We start from the raw sequence: 13,514 nt of genomic DNA on the forward strand, positions 1-13,514 counted from the left end.
TTCTTTTTTTTTTATTTTTGTATGGTTGTATTTTCATTTTTTCAAGGTATTTTTAAATTTCCTCTTTGATTTCATCATTAATTAACCCCTTGGTTTTTGAGTGGCATGTTATCGTTTTTTCCCATTTCTTTTTCTTTCTAATGTCTGATCTTATTTGTTAGAACATCTCATTTTTGACTGGACTCAGAGGTAGAAGCCCTGAGAGAGGACAGCCTCCATCTCTTGACAGTCTGCCCCCGGCATCCTTCTTTGGCCTTCTTCATTCTCTTGGCAAAGAGTTTAGCATATTCTGCACTCTGCCTTAGTTTTCCTAGAATGCTGTTTCTTCAGAGCAGTACACCGACATTCGTGTTGCAGAACACATGGAGTAAAAAGACACTGAACCTTGTGTGCTTTGGTCCTAGATTTCTTACCTTTGTTTAGGGGTTTCTCACAACATACTGGTGGACATCATCTTTGGAGAGACTGAAAAGTTTGTGGATTCTGCTAGCTTTTTTAATTTATTGATTGATTTTTTATTTTTTGGCTGTCTTGGGTCTTCGTTGCTGCACGTCGGCCTTCTCTAGTTGTGGCGAGTGGGGGCTACTCTTTGTTGTGGTGCGTGGGCTTCTCATTGAGGTGGCTTCTCTTGTTGTGGAGCACGGGGTCTAGGTGTGTGGGCTTCAGTAGTTGCAGCACGTGGGCTCAGTAGTTGTGGCTCATGGGCTCTAGGCATGTGGGCTTCAGTAGTTGCGGCACGTGGGCTCAGTAGTTGTGGCTCGGGGGCTTAGTTGCTCCGAGGCATGTGGGATCTTCCTGGCCCAGGGCTCGAACCTGTGTCCCAAGCGTTGGCAGGCGGATTCTTTTTTTTTTTGTGGTACGCGGGCCTCTCACTGTTGTGGCCTCTTCCATTGTGGAGCACAGGCTCCGGATGTGCAGGCTCAGCGGCCATGGCTCACGGGCCCAGCCGCTCTGCGGCATGTGGGATCCTCCCAGACTGGGGCATGAACCCGCATCCCCTGCATTGGCAGGCAGATTCCCAACCACTGCGCCACCAGGGAAGCCCCAGGCAGGCGGGTTCATAACCACTGAGCCACCAGGGAAGTCCCTCTGCTTGCTCTTTGGGGTCCCAGGCGATGAGGCACAGTAGTATCGGTGAGTCTGGTAATATTTTTCTCCCTTTTTTTTATGAAGACCAAAGTGAGACCACTCAGATTGGCATCCACAGTGCAACCCCATACAGATTTGTGAATTCTTTCTCCAGTTCTCCTTGGTCTGTAACAGGAATGTCCCTTATTCAGTAGCAGGTGTACGCAGCCATGGGTTAAGACACCCTGCTTTATGGGGAAACCCTGTTTGTCATTCCCACCACTGATTCGGACCACATAACCCTTCCATTCTTCACCCAGAGTGTCGGCAGCCACTTCTTTGGCCATAGGATTCTCATAAAAGGTACGAAGTTTTCATTCATCATCCACTTCAGTGAGTTTCTGGCAGCCAGTGGCCAGGAAGGAAATCTTCAGCTTCATCCTTGAGTGGCCGGCTGCACCCGAGGCACCACGTGAAAGAGCTCGTTTCTTCTTCTGTGGTTAATCGCTAGTTGCATGCCATTGTGGTCAGAGAAGATGCTTGATAGAATTTCTATACTCTGAAATTTGTTGAGGCTTATTTTGTGCCCTCGTATGTGGTCGGTCCTGTATAATGTTCCATGTGCCCTGAAAGGAATGTGTATTCTGGTTGTTTTGGGTGTAATGTCAGTTAAGTCTTACTGTTCTGTTGTATCATTGGGGATCTCTCTTGCCTCACTGATTCTCTGTCTAGAGGCCCTGAGTGGGGCCTCAATACTATTATTGTATCCCTGTCAGTTCCTGTCTTTATGTCTGATATTTGTTTTGCGTATTTGAGTGCTCCTATATAAGGAGCATATATGTTGACGAGTGTAATATCCTCTCCTTGTGTTCATCCTTTATTAGTATATAGCGTCCTTCTTTATCTTTCTTCATGGCTTTTGAAGTTTATTTTGTCTGATATGAGTATTGCGACCCCCACTTTCTTGTCATTTGTTTTCATGAAATATCTTTTTCCATCCCCTTACTTTCAATCTGTGTGTGTCCTTTGCCCTAAAGTGGGTCTCCTGTAGGCAGCATATTGTAGGCTCTTTTTTTTTTTTTTAATCCAATCTGCCACTCTGTGTCTTTTGATTGGAGCTTTTAGTCCATTGACATTTTAAGGTAATTATTGACAACTTTTTGTTTCTCCTTTTGTGGTTTGATGGTTTCTTTTGGCCGTGCCATGTGGCTTGAGGGATGTTAGTTCCCCTACCAGGGACTGAACCCGGGCCCTTGGCAGTGAGAGCTCGGAGTCCTAAGGCGCTGGACTGCCAGGGAATTCCCCGATGATTTTCTCTTGAATTATACTTACGTCCTCTTCTTTTTGGTTTTTGTGAGTCTATTGTATGTTTTTGATTTGTGGTTGCCCTGGTTTTCAAGTATGTTAACCCCTTCCTATATCTGCTTGCCCTAGACTGGTAGTCATATAGGCTCAAACACATTCTAGGAAATGAAAAAAAGTCTACATTTTCTTACTCTCCTCCCCCCACATTTTGATTTTGACGTCCCTTTTTACATCTTCATGTTCATCCTTTTGCTGTTCATTCTGGTTATCATTCAGTTTCACAGAAATTTTTTGATTTTTAAAAAATGTGTGTACTGGCTTATTTAAGTGATTTATTTTCCAATTGTGATTTTTCTCTTTCCTGTAGATTCTTAGTTCTGTTCTATTTAGAGAAGACCTTTCAGTATTTCCTTTAGGATAGGTTTAGTATTGCTGTATTCTTTTAGTTTTTGCTTGTCTGAGAAATTCTTTCTCTCTCCTTTATTCTAAATGATAATCTTGCTGGGTAGAGTGTCCTAGGTTGCCGATTTTTCCCTTCCAGGACTTTGACTGTCCTGCCACTCCCTTCTGGCCCGCAGCGTTTCCGTAGAGAAATCAGCTGACAGCCTAATGGGGGTTCCCTTGTCACTAACTCTGTTTTTCTCTTGCTGCCTTTAGAATCCTCTCTTAATCTTTAACTTTTGCCATTTTTTTTTGAAGATGTTGGGGGTAGGAGTTTATTAATTAATTTATTTTTGCTGTTGGGTCTTCGTTTCTGTGCGAGGGCTTTCTCTCTAGTTGTGGTAAGCGGGGGCCACTCTTCATCGCGGTGCATGGGCTCACTATTGCGGCCTCTTGTTGCGAAGCACAGGCTCCAGACGCTCAGGCTGAGTTGTGGCTCACGGGCCCAGCTGCTCCGCGGCACGTGGAATCCTCCCAGACCAGGGCTCGAACCCATGTCCGCTGCATTGGCAGGCGGATTCTCAACCACTGCGCCACCAGGGCAGCCCACCTTTTGCCATTTTTACTGCAGTGTGTCTTGCTGTAGGTCTGTGTGGCTTTCCCTGCTTTGGGACCCCCTGTGCTTCCTCTGCCTGGGTATGTCTCCTTCTTTAGATTTGGAAAGTTTTCAGCCGTCATTTCTTCAGATACATTTGTGGTACCCTTTTCTCTTTCTTTCCATTCTGGAATCCCTATTATGTGTCGATTGGCACACTTTATATTCTCCCATAGGCCTCTCATATTGCTTTTTTTTTTTTCATTTGGCTTTCTGCTTTTCTGATTGGGTCATTTCCTCATTTCCATTGGTCTACCTTCACTTATTCATTCTTCTGCATTATTAATTCTGCTGTTCATTGCCTTTAGCTCAGCTTTTGTCTCTGCAAATGAGTTTGCTAATTTTTTTGGGTACCCTTCAGAGTTTGTTTCTTTTTTATAGTACTCTGCATTTCTGTCGATAGCCTTTCTTTTTTTAAAAAAAATGTATTTATTTATTTATGGCTACATTGGGTCTTTGTTGCTGCACGTGGGCTTTCTCTAGTTGCGGCGAGCGAGGGCTACTCTTCATTGCGGTGTGCAGGCTCATTGCGGTGGCTTCTCTTGTTGCAGAGCATGGGCTCTAGGCACGTGGGCTTCAGTAGTTGTGGTGCATGGGCTTCAGCAGTTGTGGCTTGCGGGCTCTAGAGCGCAGGCTCAGTAGCTGTGGCACACGGGCTTGGGTGCTCCGTGGCGTGTGGGATCTTCCCGGACCAGGGCTTGAACCTGTGTCCCCTGCATTGGCAGGCGGATTCTTAACCACTGCGCCACCAGGGAAGTCCCCGATAGCCTTTCTTAATTCCTTACTTTCCTTTTTGAACTCAGTGTCTGTTGGAGCGAAGCGGTCTGTGTTGTTTCTTGCAGCAGAATTCTCTTGGTCTTTTAACTGGAGTGGTTCCTCTTCTTATTTCTCTTACTCTGTGCGTTTAGGAGAAACAATTGTCAGCTGTGGTTTTGGAGGGCTGTTGACACGTGGGGGCATCCCTGTGTAGCTCTCGTGGGTTTAATGTATTTGGTACCAGGGCTGCTCTTAGTATGGATGCCTGTCAGCTCTTTCCTCAGTGTGTGCTGGTGGTTAATCCCCTTGCTAGGGGTGTGCAGATGTGGCGGCTGGTGACCAGTCCTGGGTTTCTCGACAGTGGTGGCAGCTTAGGCACACCCCGGGAGTATGCGACGGGAGTGGAGGTGGCTCATGACGCCTCCTGGAGCCCGTGCAGTTGGCAATCACACACGCAGGGGAAAAGGCTATGATTGCAGGTCCCGCTTCCCCTCTCAGGCACCCCCCAAACAATGGTGCCCAGCCTCCAAGGCAACCCAGGCTTCCTCTGTGTACGCCCTCAGTTGCAGTTGCACCAGATTGCAGCCCTACCACCCAGGCTGTCTCCACACAATCACCCCAAGTTTTCTCCCCAGGTCTGACCTCCGAGGCCTGAATTTCAGCACCCATTCCACCCCCAGCCCAGGTGACCACCGTTATATTTTCTGTCTCTCTGATTTTGACTACTCACAGTACCTCCTATAAGTGGAATTGTAAAGTATTTGTCTTATTTCATTTAGCATAACGTCCTTAAGGCTCATCCATGCTCTAGCATCTGTCAGTATGTATCAGGTATATACGCCACCTTTTCTTTATCCATTCATCTGTCAGTGGATAGCTGGGTTTGTTCCATGTTGTAGCCGTTGTGAACAGTGCTGTGATGAACGTGGGCCGTACAAGTATGTCTCTGAGACCCTGGTTTCAATTCCTTTGGGTATGTACCCAGAAGGGGGATTGCCAGATCCCATGGTAAGTATACTTGATGAACCTCCATACTGTTCTCCATAGTGGCTGTACCATTGTACGTTCCCACCAGCAGTGCACGGGGGTTCCAAATTCTCCACACCCTCCCCAGGTGCTTGTTGTTTTCTGTTGGTGGTGGTGTTAGTAGCCATCCTAATGAGTGTCGGGGTATCTCATTGTGGTTCTCATCTGCATTTCCCTAGTGATTAGTGATGTTGAGCATTTGTTCATGAGCTTATTGACCACTTGTGTACCTTCTGTGGGGAAAGGACTATTCAAGTCCTTTGCCCATTTTTGAAATTTTTTTTTTTTTTTGCAGTTGAGTTTTACGGGTTCTCTCTTTATATCCTGGATACTAATCCCTTTTTGTTCTCTGGGGCCCACCACTGCACAGCCATGTGACGAGAGCATCTGTGCCGTTGTCTCTCATGGCAGGAAGTCCCACGCAGAGCCAGGAAAGGGACGTCATGATGTCACAATGTCATCGTGGCGTAGACGCGCCAGAGCATGGGGTACACCTCCAGACGCGCTTGCTGCAGCAGGACCAGCACCTACAACGGGCGGGACCTCTGTGAGTGCAGGGTCTCTGCGGGGTGGCCTGAAGTTGCTGACGCCAGGATGTGCCCGATGAACAGGTGCGACCTAATTCATGCTGTTTAGAAAGACGCTGGGCAGTGCAGGCTCTGGCCCCGCCCCAGGGTCACTCGAGGTGGGACCGGCCGGGGTGGTGGGGGGCAGGGATTCGCACAAAGGGGAATGCAGAGTCAGGGCGTCTCTGAGGCAGAAACCGAGAGCTTGGGTCGGGCCAGGCAGCCCAGAAAGAGGAAACCACCTCCAGCTGGTCTGGGGCACCGTCAAGGCTGCTCTGTGAGGCATGCTGCTGGCACAGGGCTGGGTTCTGAGTCCCAAGTGGGGTCACGTCTGCAGCTCCCGCCTGTGCCAGGTACAGGAAGCACGGGGGAGGGAGCGAGGTGCCCGAGGACTCCAGCAAGGGCTAGGGCCACCCCTGACCCCCTGCCTGGCCCTGCAGCCTCCCCCCCTTGCCCTCCAGCTCGGGCCAGCCGTTGGACGGGAATTGTGGATGGAGCAGGCAGGACGGTTGCCTCTGCTCAGAAGGGGCCCCTGGCCTGGCCCTGTGCGCACCCCCCTCAGAGAGGAGCACAGACCCCAGGTCACGCTGGGCTCAGATCTCCGACTCCTGCCCCGCGAGCCGGTTTTCAGGCGGAACACACATCCCGGGTGGGGACTCCCACGTGGCAGCCCCACGGGGAGTCGGGAGACAGTGGTCCCTCCGTAGCCGTGCCACCCAGGGGACCTGCTGCCCCAGCACATGCCCCGCCCGTCTCCTGCCCGCTCTGATGGGCCCTGGGAAAGAGCCTCTGGGTAACCCGTGCTGTCCCGGCCAGCAGCCCCAGTCGTCCGTTGAGTGGAGGGCAGGAAAGCCGGGGGTGAGTATATTTGTTTCAGAATTATAAGCTACTCATTTGGTAGGAAAAAAAGTGGAAGACAGTGGGATTTCCAGGGTGGGAACCCTCCCCTCACAGCCACGTCCACCCTCCTGAGGGGGCTGTCGTGTACAAAGAGCATTTAATTAATTTATTTATTTCTTTACACATAACTGAAGTGATGTTACAGTACATAAGTTATTTACAACTGTGCAGTAATGTGTTGCAAAATAAATTATCTAGAAGGCAGCAAAAGTACATTGTGAACGTGTATAAAACTGTACAGCGTTTACGGGTACACTTTTTATATGATTATTGGCTCTGTAGTGTTTCAAGTTACGTTCTCAGAAAGAGAAACAAAATGCCCAAGATTAAAGGAAAAAATATACAAACCACGTGGATTTGACTCCATTAAAAACACAACCCGGAGTCCTGCCTGCGTGTCCCTGTGAGGCGGGCGGGCGGCGCAGCCAGGCCCTCACCCGGCCCAGCGTCCCAGCCCAGATCTCGGGCTGGCACCGTCGGCAGCTTCGTGGCGACAGGACGGCTGCCGGCCCGAAGCTCTCCCCACCCTCTGACCCGGAGGCCGCTGTTGGTGAGGGGTGGACGCCTTAACTTTTATTCTCTTTAGTCGATCAGAAATGAAACAAGGAATTTAAAAAAACGCTCTCCATCCTGCTGCAGCTCCTGAGATGCCTGTGCAGCCGCCGGAAAAGAGCCTGAGGCTGCCGCGTCCGTGCCCGCGTCCCCGGCTCTGCGTCCTCCCGCGGCGGCGGATGTGAGAGAGCCGCGCGCCAGAGGCCCAGCGCGGGCTTCTCCCTGGATGTCCCCACCGGGGACGTGGTCTCCTTGCACCGCCCGGACTCGGCGGCGGACCGGGGGGCTCGCCTGTGACCCGGGCAGCTGTCCCACCGCGTCAGGCCGGAAGGAGCACGAAGTCGTCGTTGACGTCGACCATGGGCACGTAGAAGGACGGCACCTCGTTCACACACAGGGACTTGTGCCCGGCGGGGTCCAGCTCCTGCACCTTCAGCTGCCACTCCATCCTCTGCACAGCGTTGAGGGCCGCGGCCTCGTGCTGCTGCCGCATCAGGAGACACGTCTACGCGGGAAACGCAGCAGGTGAGGGGAGGGGAGGCAAGACCCCGGCCGCCCCCCGCACCCATTCCCCCTGCCGCAGCGCCTCCCGGGAGGTCGGGGCGGGGGACCCTTTCGCGCTCTGGCCTCAGGACGACCTCTTGCGTCTGGGTCTCGTCCTGCGCGGTGAGTGGCCTTGCTGACCACACGGGGGTCTGTCCATCATCCCTGCTCTGTGCCCCCACCCTGGGGGTTTCAGCACAGCCTCTAGTCAGAACTCATAATAGCTTTGCTCTTCTGTTTTCATTTTCCATTTATCTTATTTATGGTTGGTGACATTGGCTTCATTTGCACTCACAGTGGAAATTACGCCTTTTAGAAATGCACTTAGTTTTTAAAAATTAATGTTCACGTGTTTACTCTTAAGCGGGTACTAAGTAAGGTAAACAGTTATACTACTAAAGGCATACTCTGTATTTCATGCTGAGAAGGGAGAATGTTGAAACTGAAATAATGACGGTACCTGGGTTACCAACAGCACGTGGGGGGGGGGGCGGCGTTTGGGGTACAAGGCAGGTGACACAGAGCACAGCGGGCGAAAAGACCAGCCTTCATGTGGACAGAGTTAACGGCGTGACAGTGTGCAGGAAGATCATCTTATTTTCTTCGACGTGCACACAAGCATGTAGGGCCAGGTATCACAATTTCTGATTTGCTTAAAATAGTTCAGTTAAAAAAAGTGTTCTGGAAACAAGCCCCACAGGCCCCAGCGGCCAGCCGTGTCCTCCTCGGCACGCCTGGGCCGCTTGTCATCCTCAGGGAGGCTTGAACAAAGGCGTGGCAGCTCAGACAGACACCCTCAGGAGTCCAGCTGCTTTCATCTAACTTAGAGCGTTCTTGACTAGAATTGTACGTACCCCTGAGTTTTCAGTTACTAAAATGAAATTGTTTGTTGGGCTAAACCCCTGAAACATGACCAGCATGTCCGGAGAGTTGTCCCAGGGCTGCAGGAACTGAGGGTGGGCAGCCTGTCTCCTGAATAGGACCTCGTCCACCCTGTGCTCTGAGACCAGTGGCCACGCGGGTGGCCGTTTCGTGCCCCTGCACTCTCCGTACTTCACCAATTCCTTTTTCTATCCATCATCTATTTTTCTTATTGGTTTGTAAGTTCTTGGCACATTAAGGAAATGGGACTTAACGTTGTCTTTGTAATGTACCAAATCTAACTTTACTTCGGTCAGAAATTTTTTCTCTCTTGTAAGTAAGTTTCCCGTGCAGCTCCCTTCAGGCTGGCTGGTGGTGGGAGGAGTGACCGTGGGACCCCCGAACGGTCACCTTTGCAGCTTGTTAGAAACACGGCCTGGACCCGGCCTCAGCTGGGCCTGAACGCCCTGTAGGCTGGTTCCTCTCTGCTCTGGCCTCTGGCCTCCTGGCCGCCCCTCTGGGTGCGCTGCCGCAGTGCCGGAGGCAGGGTCACTGAGGCAAGGGGTGAGGCTGGCAGCCCAGCGTGGGAGCCTGGGTCACGCCTCCATCAGCTCCACGCAGCAGGCCCTGCCTCCTGGGGCTTCCCGGTGGTGCCGGCTTCTAGGTGTTAATTCTGTAACGGGCACGTCACTGCCGGTCAGTGTTCACGGGGGACCCCGGGTGCAACCCTCGCACCTGCAGACAAGGACTTGCTTCTTACTTGCTAATCTCTCTCTATCTCCCCCCCCATCCTCTGCCCGCTGCACTGGTCAGCACAGCCAGGGGCAGGGGTGATGGGTGGATGCTGTGACCTTTGAGGAGGGCTCAAGGTGGGGTCCCACAGAGGTCTGACCGCCAGCTGGTGACAGGAGCTGCTCCCCGCACACCTGGACAGGAGGGAAGACACTCTAAGAGGCAACATGGGGGCGGGGAGGCCTCAGCTCCCTCACTGCCAGCTGGGCTCAGAGCGAGTCTGAAGCTGCCTCTTCCGAACACGGCCCTGCCGCCCCCGCCCAGAAGAGCCCTGGCCCCGCCGCCGCCGCCGGGGCCGGGGCTCACCTTCATGCGGTCATACTTGTCGTCCACGTCCTGCAGCCAGGAGATGAACTGGCGGGCGTTGAACCGGTCCCGCACTGACTTGTTCTCATCACCCTGGCGGGAGAGTGAAGCACGTGTGGGCGTCCGGGAGGGGTGGGCCTGGCACGCCAAGCCCCGGGTCCCCCAGTCAAGGGCTCCCTCCCCCACCAGCTCTCCACGCCGTCCGTGGGGGGAGCTGCCCTGTGGTGACTCGGGACCCCGGCGGCGCCTTCAGGCTCCCCTCCGTCTCCTGGGGAGGCCCCAGGGCGAGCCGGTGAGGGTAAAAAGCGGCAGTGACTTTTCCTTTGACAGAACGTCTGCGAGGCCTGGGGTGGCTGCAGGCCGCCCACGGTGGACTGTGGTTTACAGGCAGGGCAGCCTCGGGAGCAGTAGGTCCCCACAGGCTCTTGCCGGCTGGGTTTGCAGGGCCTCCCAGGTCTCGGGGCAGGAAAGTCTCCCTCTCGCCCAGCCACACGCAACCACCTGCCTGGGGAAAGCCCAGGCCCCCACTACAAAGGGGCTTGAGGGGAGGAGGCTGCAGCCTGAGAGTCCTGTCTGTCTCCGTGACATTCAGAGGAAACGCAGCAATCCCTTGAAGGTGAGCGGATTCTTTTTTCTTTCAGATGCAAAAATCAAAAAAAAGCAAAGCTTCCACCCAATCCCTAAAATACTTTGTGGACAAATGTTTTTACTTCAGGGAAAATTCGTTGCTATATGCGTAGTACGTTCAAGTAGAAACTTAAAGGTTACGTGTGAGGACTCTCTAACGCACTAACAAGAAATCAGGTTTAACTGAACCACCGTACGTCACCATGCGGCCAACTTGGGAATGCTGCTCAGACACCCAGGGGTCATGTGGCCCACCTGTGGGCCTGGGGTCACTAGGGTCCTCCGTCAGGGGGGAACTCAGCACCGAGGCCGGGCCCAGAATGGCGCGCTCTGGCTGAGAGCCACGGTGGCTGCGGGGGGGGACGGGAATCGACTTGCTTTCTGCACATTTCAGATCTCCCGGGTGTCGGCCGACGGGTGGGGCCCTCAGGAGCACAGGTACCACAGGGACGGCGCTCAGCTGGGGAAGGGTGTGACCTCATGGGACAAACACAGCCCTGGGGGCAGGAGGAGGCGGGCTGGACTCTGGTGGACAGACGAGGCACACCGTGTGTCCAATTGCTGGGCGCGCCCTGGGCCCGCGTGCCCGTCGGGGGCAGCAGCCCTGTGGTCCCCAGCGTGACAGCCTCTCTGGGGCCTTCGGTGAGGAAGCCCTGGTGCAGCAGCTCCAGCCGCTGCGCGGGCAGACCGCACGTGAGTCTCCAGGGGCCCGTGACCCCAGCGCCGCTCCAGCCCCCCGCAAGCCCTCTCACCCGGACGCCCACCTGGCTCTCGAGCGGCATGTTGTACACCTCCGAGTCCAGCAGCATGGTGCAGGCGCTGAACGGCACCGCCTGGTTCGCGATGGTCCTCGCCGCCCGGCAGTGAACCCGCAGGATCTCCTGTTCGCAGGAGACGATCAGCTTCTCCTGGAAGAGAGGGGCTGGTGAGCTGAGAGCCACCCGGGCCGGGCGCCCTGGGCCCGCGGCTGCCCGCTTACCCGCTCGATGCTGTGCTGCAGGCGCAGCTTCCCACGCACGGCCTCCTGCTGCTTGAACAGCTCCTTCAGGGGCTCCGCCAGGGAGGGAGGGGGCGCGATCTGCGGTCACAGGGGGAGACGGGGGTCAGCGGGGGCCGTGAATCACCCCAGCCGCCCCACTTGCAGGAGTCACCCCAGAGACCACGGTCCCATGAAGACGCGGACGCGCTGGGGGATGCCTGTCCCCAAGAGTAGGTGAGCGAGCACCCGTCCCCTGCGTGTGGCTGGGAGGAGGGCGGCCGGGGAGGGAGCGGCAGAGGTGGGGGAGGCGAGGGAAGCTAAGAACAGAGGGCATCTGCACCTCGGCCCTTGCGCAGCCAAGAGGGGATGGAGGAGGGGCAGGGTGTCCTCTGTTTACCGCAGGCTTCACGCACCCTGAGACCCACTGGGACACAGCTGCCCAGAAGCCACACGAACAGGACAACTGGGCCCGCCCCTCTTCCCAGGGCGTCAGTGAGGGAGAGGGCTCGCCGGGGCACTACCCCCAGGTGCCGGAGGCCACCCCTGAACCCAGAAGGGCGCTTCTCCCAGGAGAAGAAGCCGGTGCTTCCGAAACACACAGGAAGCATGTCACAACAGCACCAGATACGGGCTGGAGCCTCTCGTGGGGCCAGGAAGCAAGAGCGTGTTCAGGAAGCACGGGACTGCCGAGGAGCCCCTCCCTGGTGGCCGAGGCCAAGTAGGGTGCAGTGGCTCATGTGGCCACGACCTCGGGCTGGAGGGGAGGGATAATGCCCACGGTACAGTGGCCGCCACAGACAAGACCCTCGGAGGGGCTGGACTCGAGGCCCAAGCTCAAGGTACATGCTCTCTTCCAACTTTTCGGTCCAAAATTCTCAAAACCCGAGATGAAGCCACCCAGCCGGGTCTCTGGCTGCACGTCCTGCCCATCACGCCCCGGGGGCCCAGGGCGCCGGCCTCCCCTTGCCTCTTGGGCGCCTGCGGTGGTCTCTGTATAGGGGTCTTGTTTGGGGCTGTTGTGGGTGTGAGGTCACCTCCATTTCACCCTCCCCGGCTCCAGAGGGTGTGGGAATGAGGCCCTGGCCTGCCCTCACCCCCAACAGCCTGGGTCTGGCTGCGGGGCGACAGGCTGTGAACCGGAGCCCACCGCTAGAAAGGGCTGAGCTCCAAGAGACACACAGGTTGCTGCGGGGTGAACTCGGGTGGCGGGGGTCCAGGGGGAGGCAGGAGCACGGCTTTCTCTCTGGTTTCCAAATGTTCTAGGTGGCCACGGTGCTGTTTGTCTAAATTTTAGTTACTGAAACCAAACAGCAGCGAAGTCTCACTGACCGGGGATCCCAGGCCAGGTTCCCCTGCATCCAGTGCCTCGGGCTCCCCCTCTCGGCTCCACTTCCTGCCTGGGAACAGGCAGCGCAGGCCGAGGTCTGAGCGCAGGACGCATCCCGTGCAGCACCGACGACCGTTACGGGGGCTTCTCCCAGGCCCGAGAGACAGAACAAGCCGAAAGCTGGGCTTTTTTCCTCACGGGCGTGGGGGTGGGGTGGGCTGGTCAAAAAATGAGGCAAGTCCGCCACACAGGTGTGGATGGGCAGCACCGCGAAGCCTGGGGGCCGGGGCGGCTCTGGCTACCACTGAGCACAGGTGGCTGAGATCAGCTTTACTGGCCGCGACGCCTATGCCTGCTGCCGGGGGGGGGGGGGGGGGGGGGGGGCCGCGGGCGGGGCAGCAGCATGTGGAGGATGCGCGCTCCCCGCGTGGCTTTCTTCATGTGGCAGGACCTGCCAACGGCCCGCGTCTGGGCGTCAAGAGGGGGTGGGGTGTGTGCGGCGGAGCTCGGACAGGTCACGTCTGCACAGACGTGGGGCGAACCACCAGGGGACGGGGCACGCGAACAGACGGCCGAGAGGCGGGGCGTGGGCCTGACTGGGCAGGTGGGGAAGCCCAGAAACCCAAGGAAGGACCTGCTCTGAGGAGGCAGGAGAGGGGCCCTCAGGCCTCTAGGGGAAAAGGTCTGGGCTCTGGCCTTGGGTTGGCACCGTGGGGCCGCTGGGGGCCAGGGTTGGAGTCTGGGGAGCCCTCGGGCTGTTTAAGGGGATGGAGGGGACACTGAACCAGAGAGGGGGCCAGGCGCGCCCCACGTGGGTGGAGCCTGGGTCAGCCGAGGTCCAAGCGCGCGGACTGGGTGGGAGCCGCCATG

General features: G+C 55.6%; 1 protein-coding gene, 1 long non-coding RNA gene and 1 pseudogene across 9 annotated transcripts in view; 1 reads left to right on the forward strand and 2 right to left on the reverse strand.

Annotated features, from left to right (window-relative positions):
• LOC137214465 (uncharacterized) overlaps window positions 1-12,957 on the forward strand; it is a 53,812-nt gene extending 40,855 nt beyond the window's left edge. Inside the window, exons 2-4 of the long non-coding RNA XR_010938923.1 lie at window positions 5,603-5,802; window positions 6,219-11,263; window positions 11,483-12,957. This is a non-coding gene — a long non-coding RNA (uncharacterized lncRNA). The remainder of the gene's footprint in view (window positions 1-5,602; window positions 5,803-6,218; window positions 11,264-11,482) is intronic.
• Window positions 168-5,762, reverse strand: LOC137214464 (small ribosomal subunit protein eS6-like; annotated as a pseudogene).
• ANKRD11 (ankyrin repeat domain containing 11) overlaps window positions 6,754-13,514 on the reverse strand; it is a 171,377-nt gene continuing 164,616 nt past the window's right edge. For 7 of the 8 annotated variants that reach the window (XM_067718313.1, XM_067718311.1, XM_067718305.1 and 4 more), the window contains 4 exons: window positions 11,318-11,416; window positions 11,103-11,246; window positions 9,712-9,804; window positions 6,754-7,714 (listed from right to left, as the gene is read on the reverse strand). In XM_067718313.1, the coding sequence (XP_067574414.1) occupies window positions 7,529-7,714; window positions 9,712-9,804; window positions 11,103-11,246; window positions 11,318-11,416 (522 nt within the window). In that variant the 3' untranslated portion in view covers window positions 6,754-7,528. Of the gene's footprint in view, window positions 7,715-9,399; window positions 9,540-9,711; window positions 9,805-11,102; window positions 11,247-11,317; window positions 11,417-13,514 lie in introns of those variants that run through there. The other variant, XM_067718312.1, reaches the window with a different exon arrangement.

This window comes from Pseudorca crassidens, chromosome 20 (assembly GCF_039906515.1).
Source record: "Pseudorca crassidens isolate mPseCra1 chromosome 20, mPseCra1.hap1, whole genome shotgun sequence".
Classification (NCBI taxonomy): Eukaryota; Metazoa; Chordata; class Mammalia; order Artiodactyla; family Delphinidae; genus Pseudorca; species Pseudorca crassidens.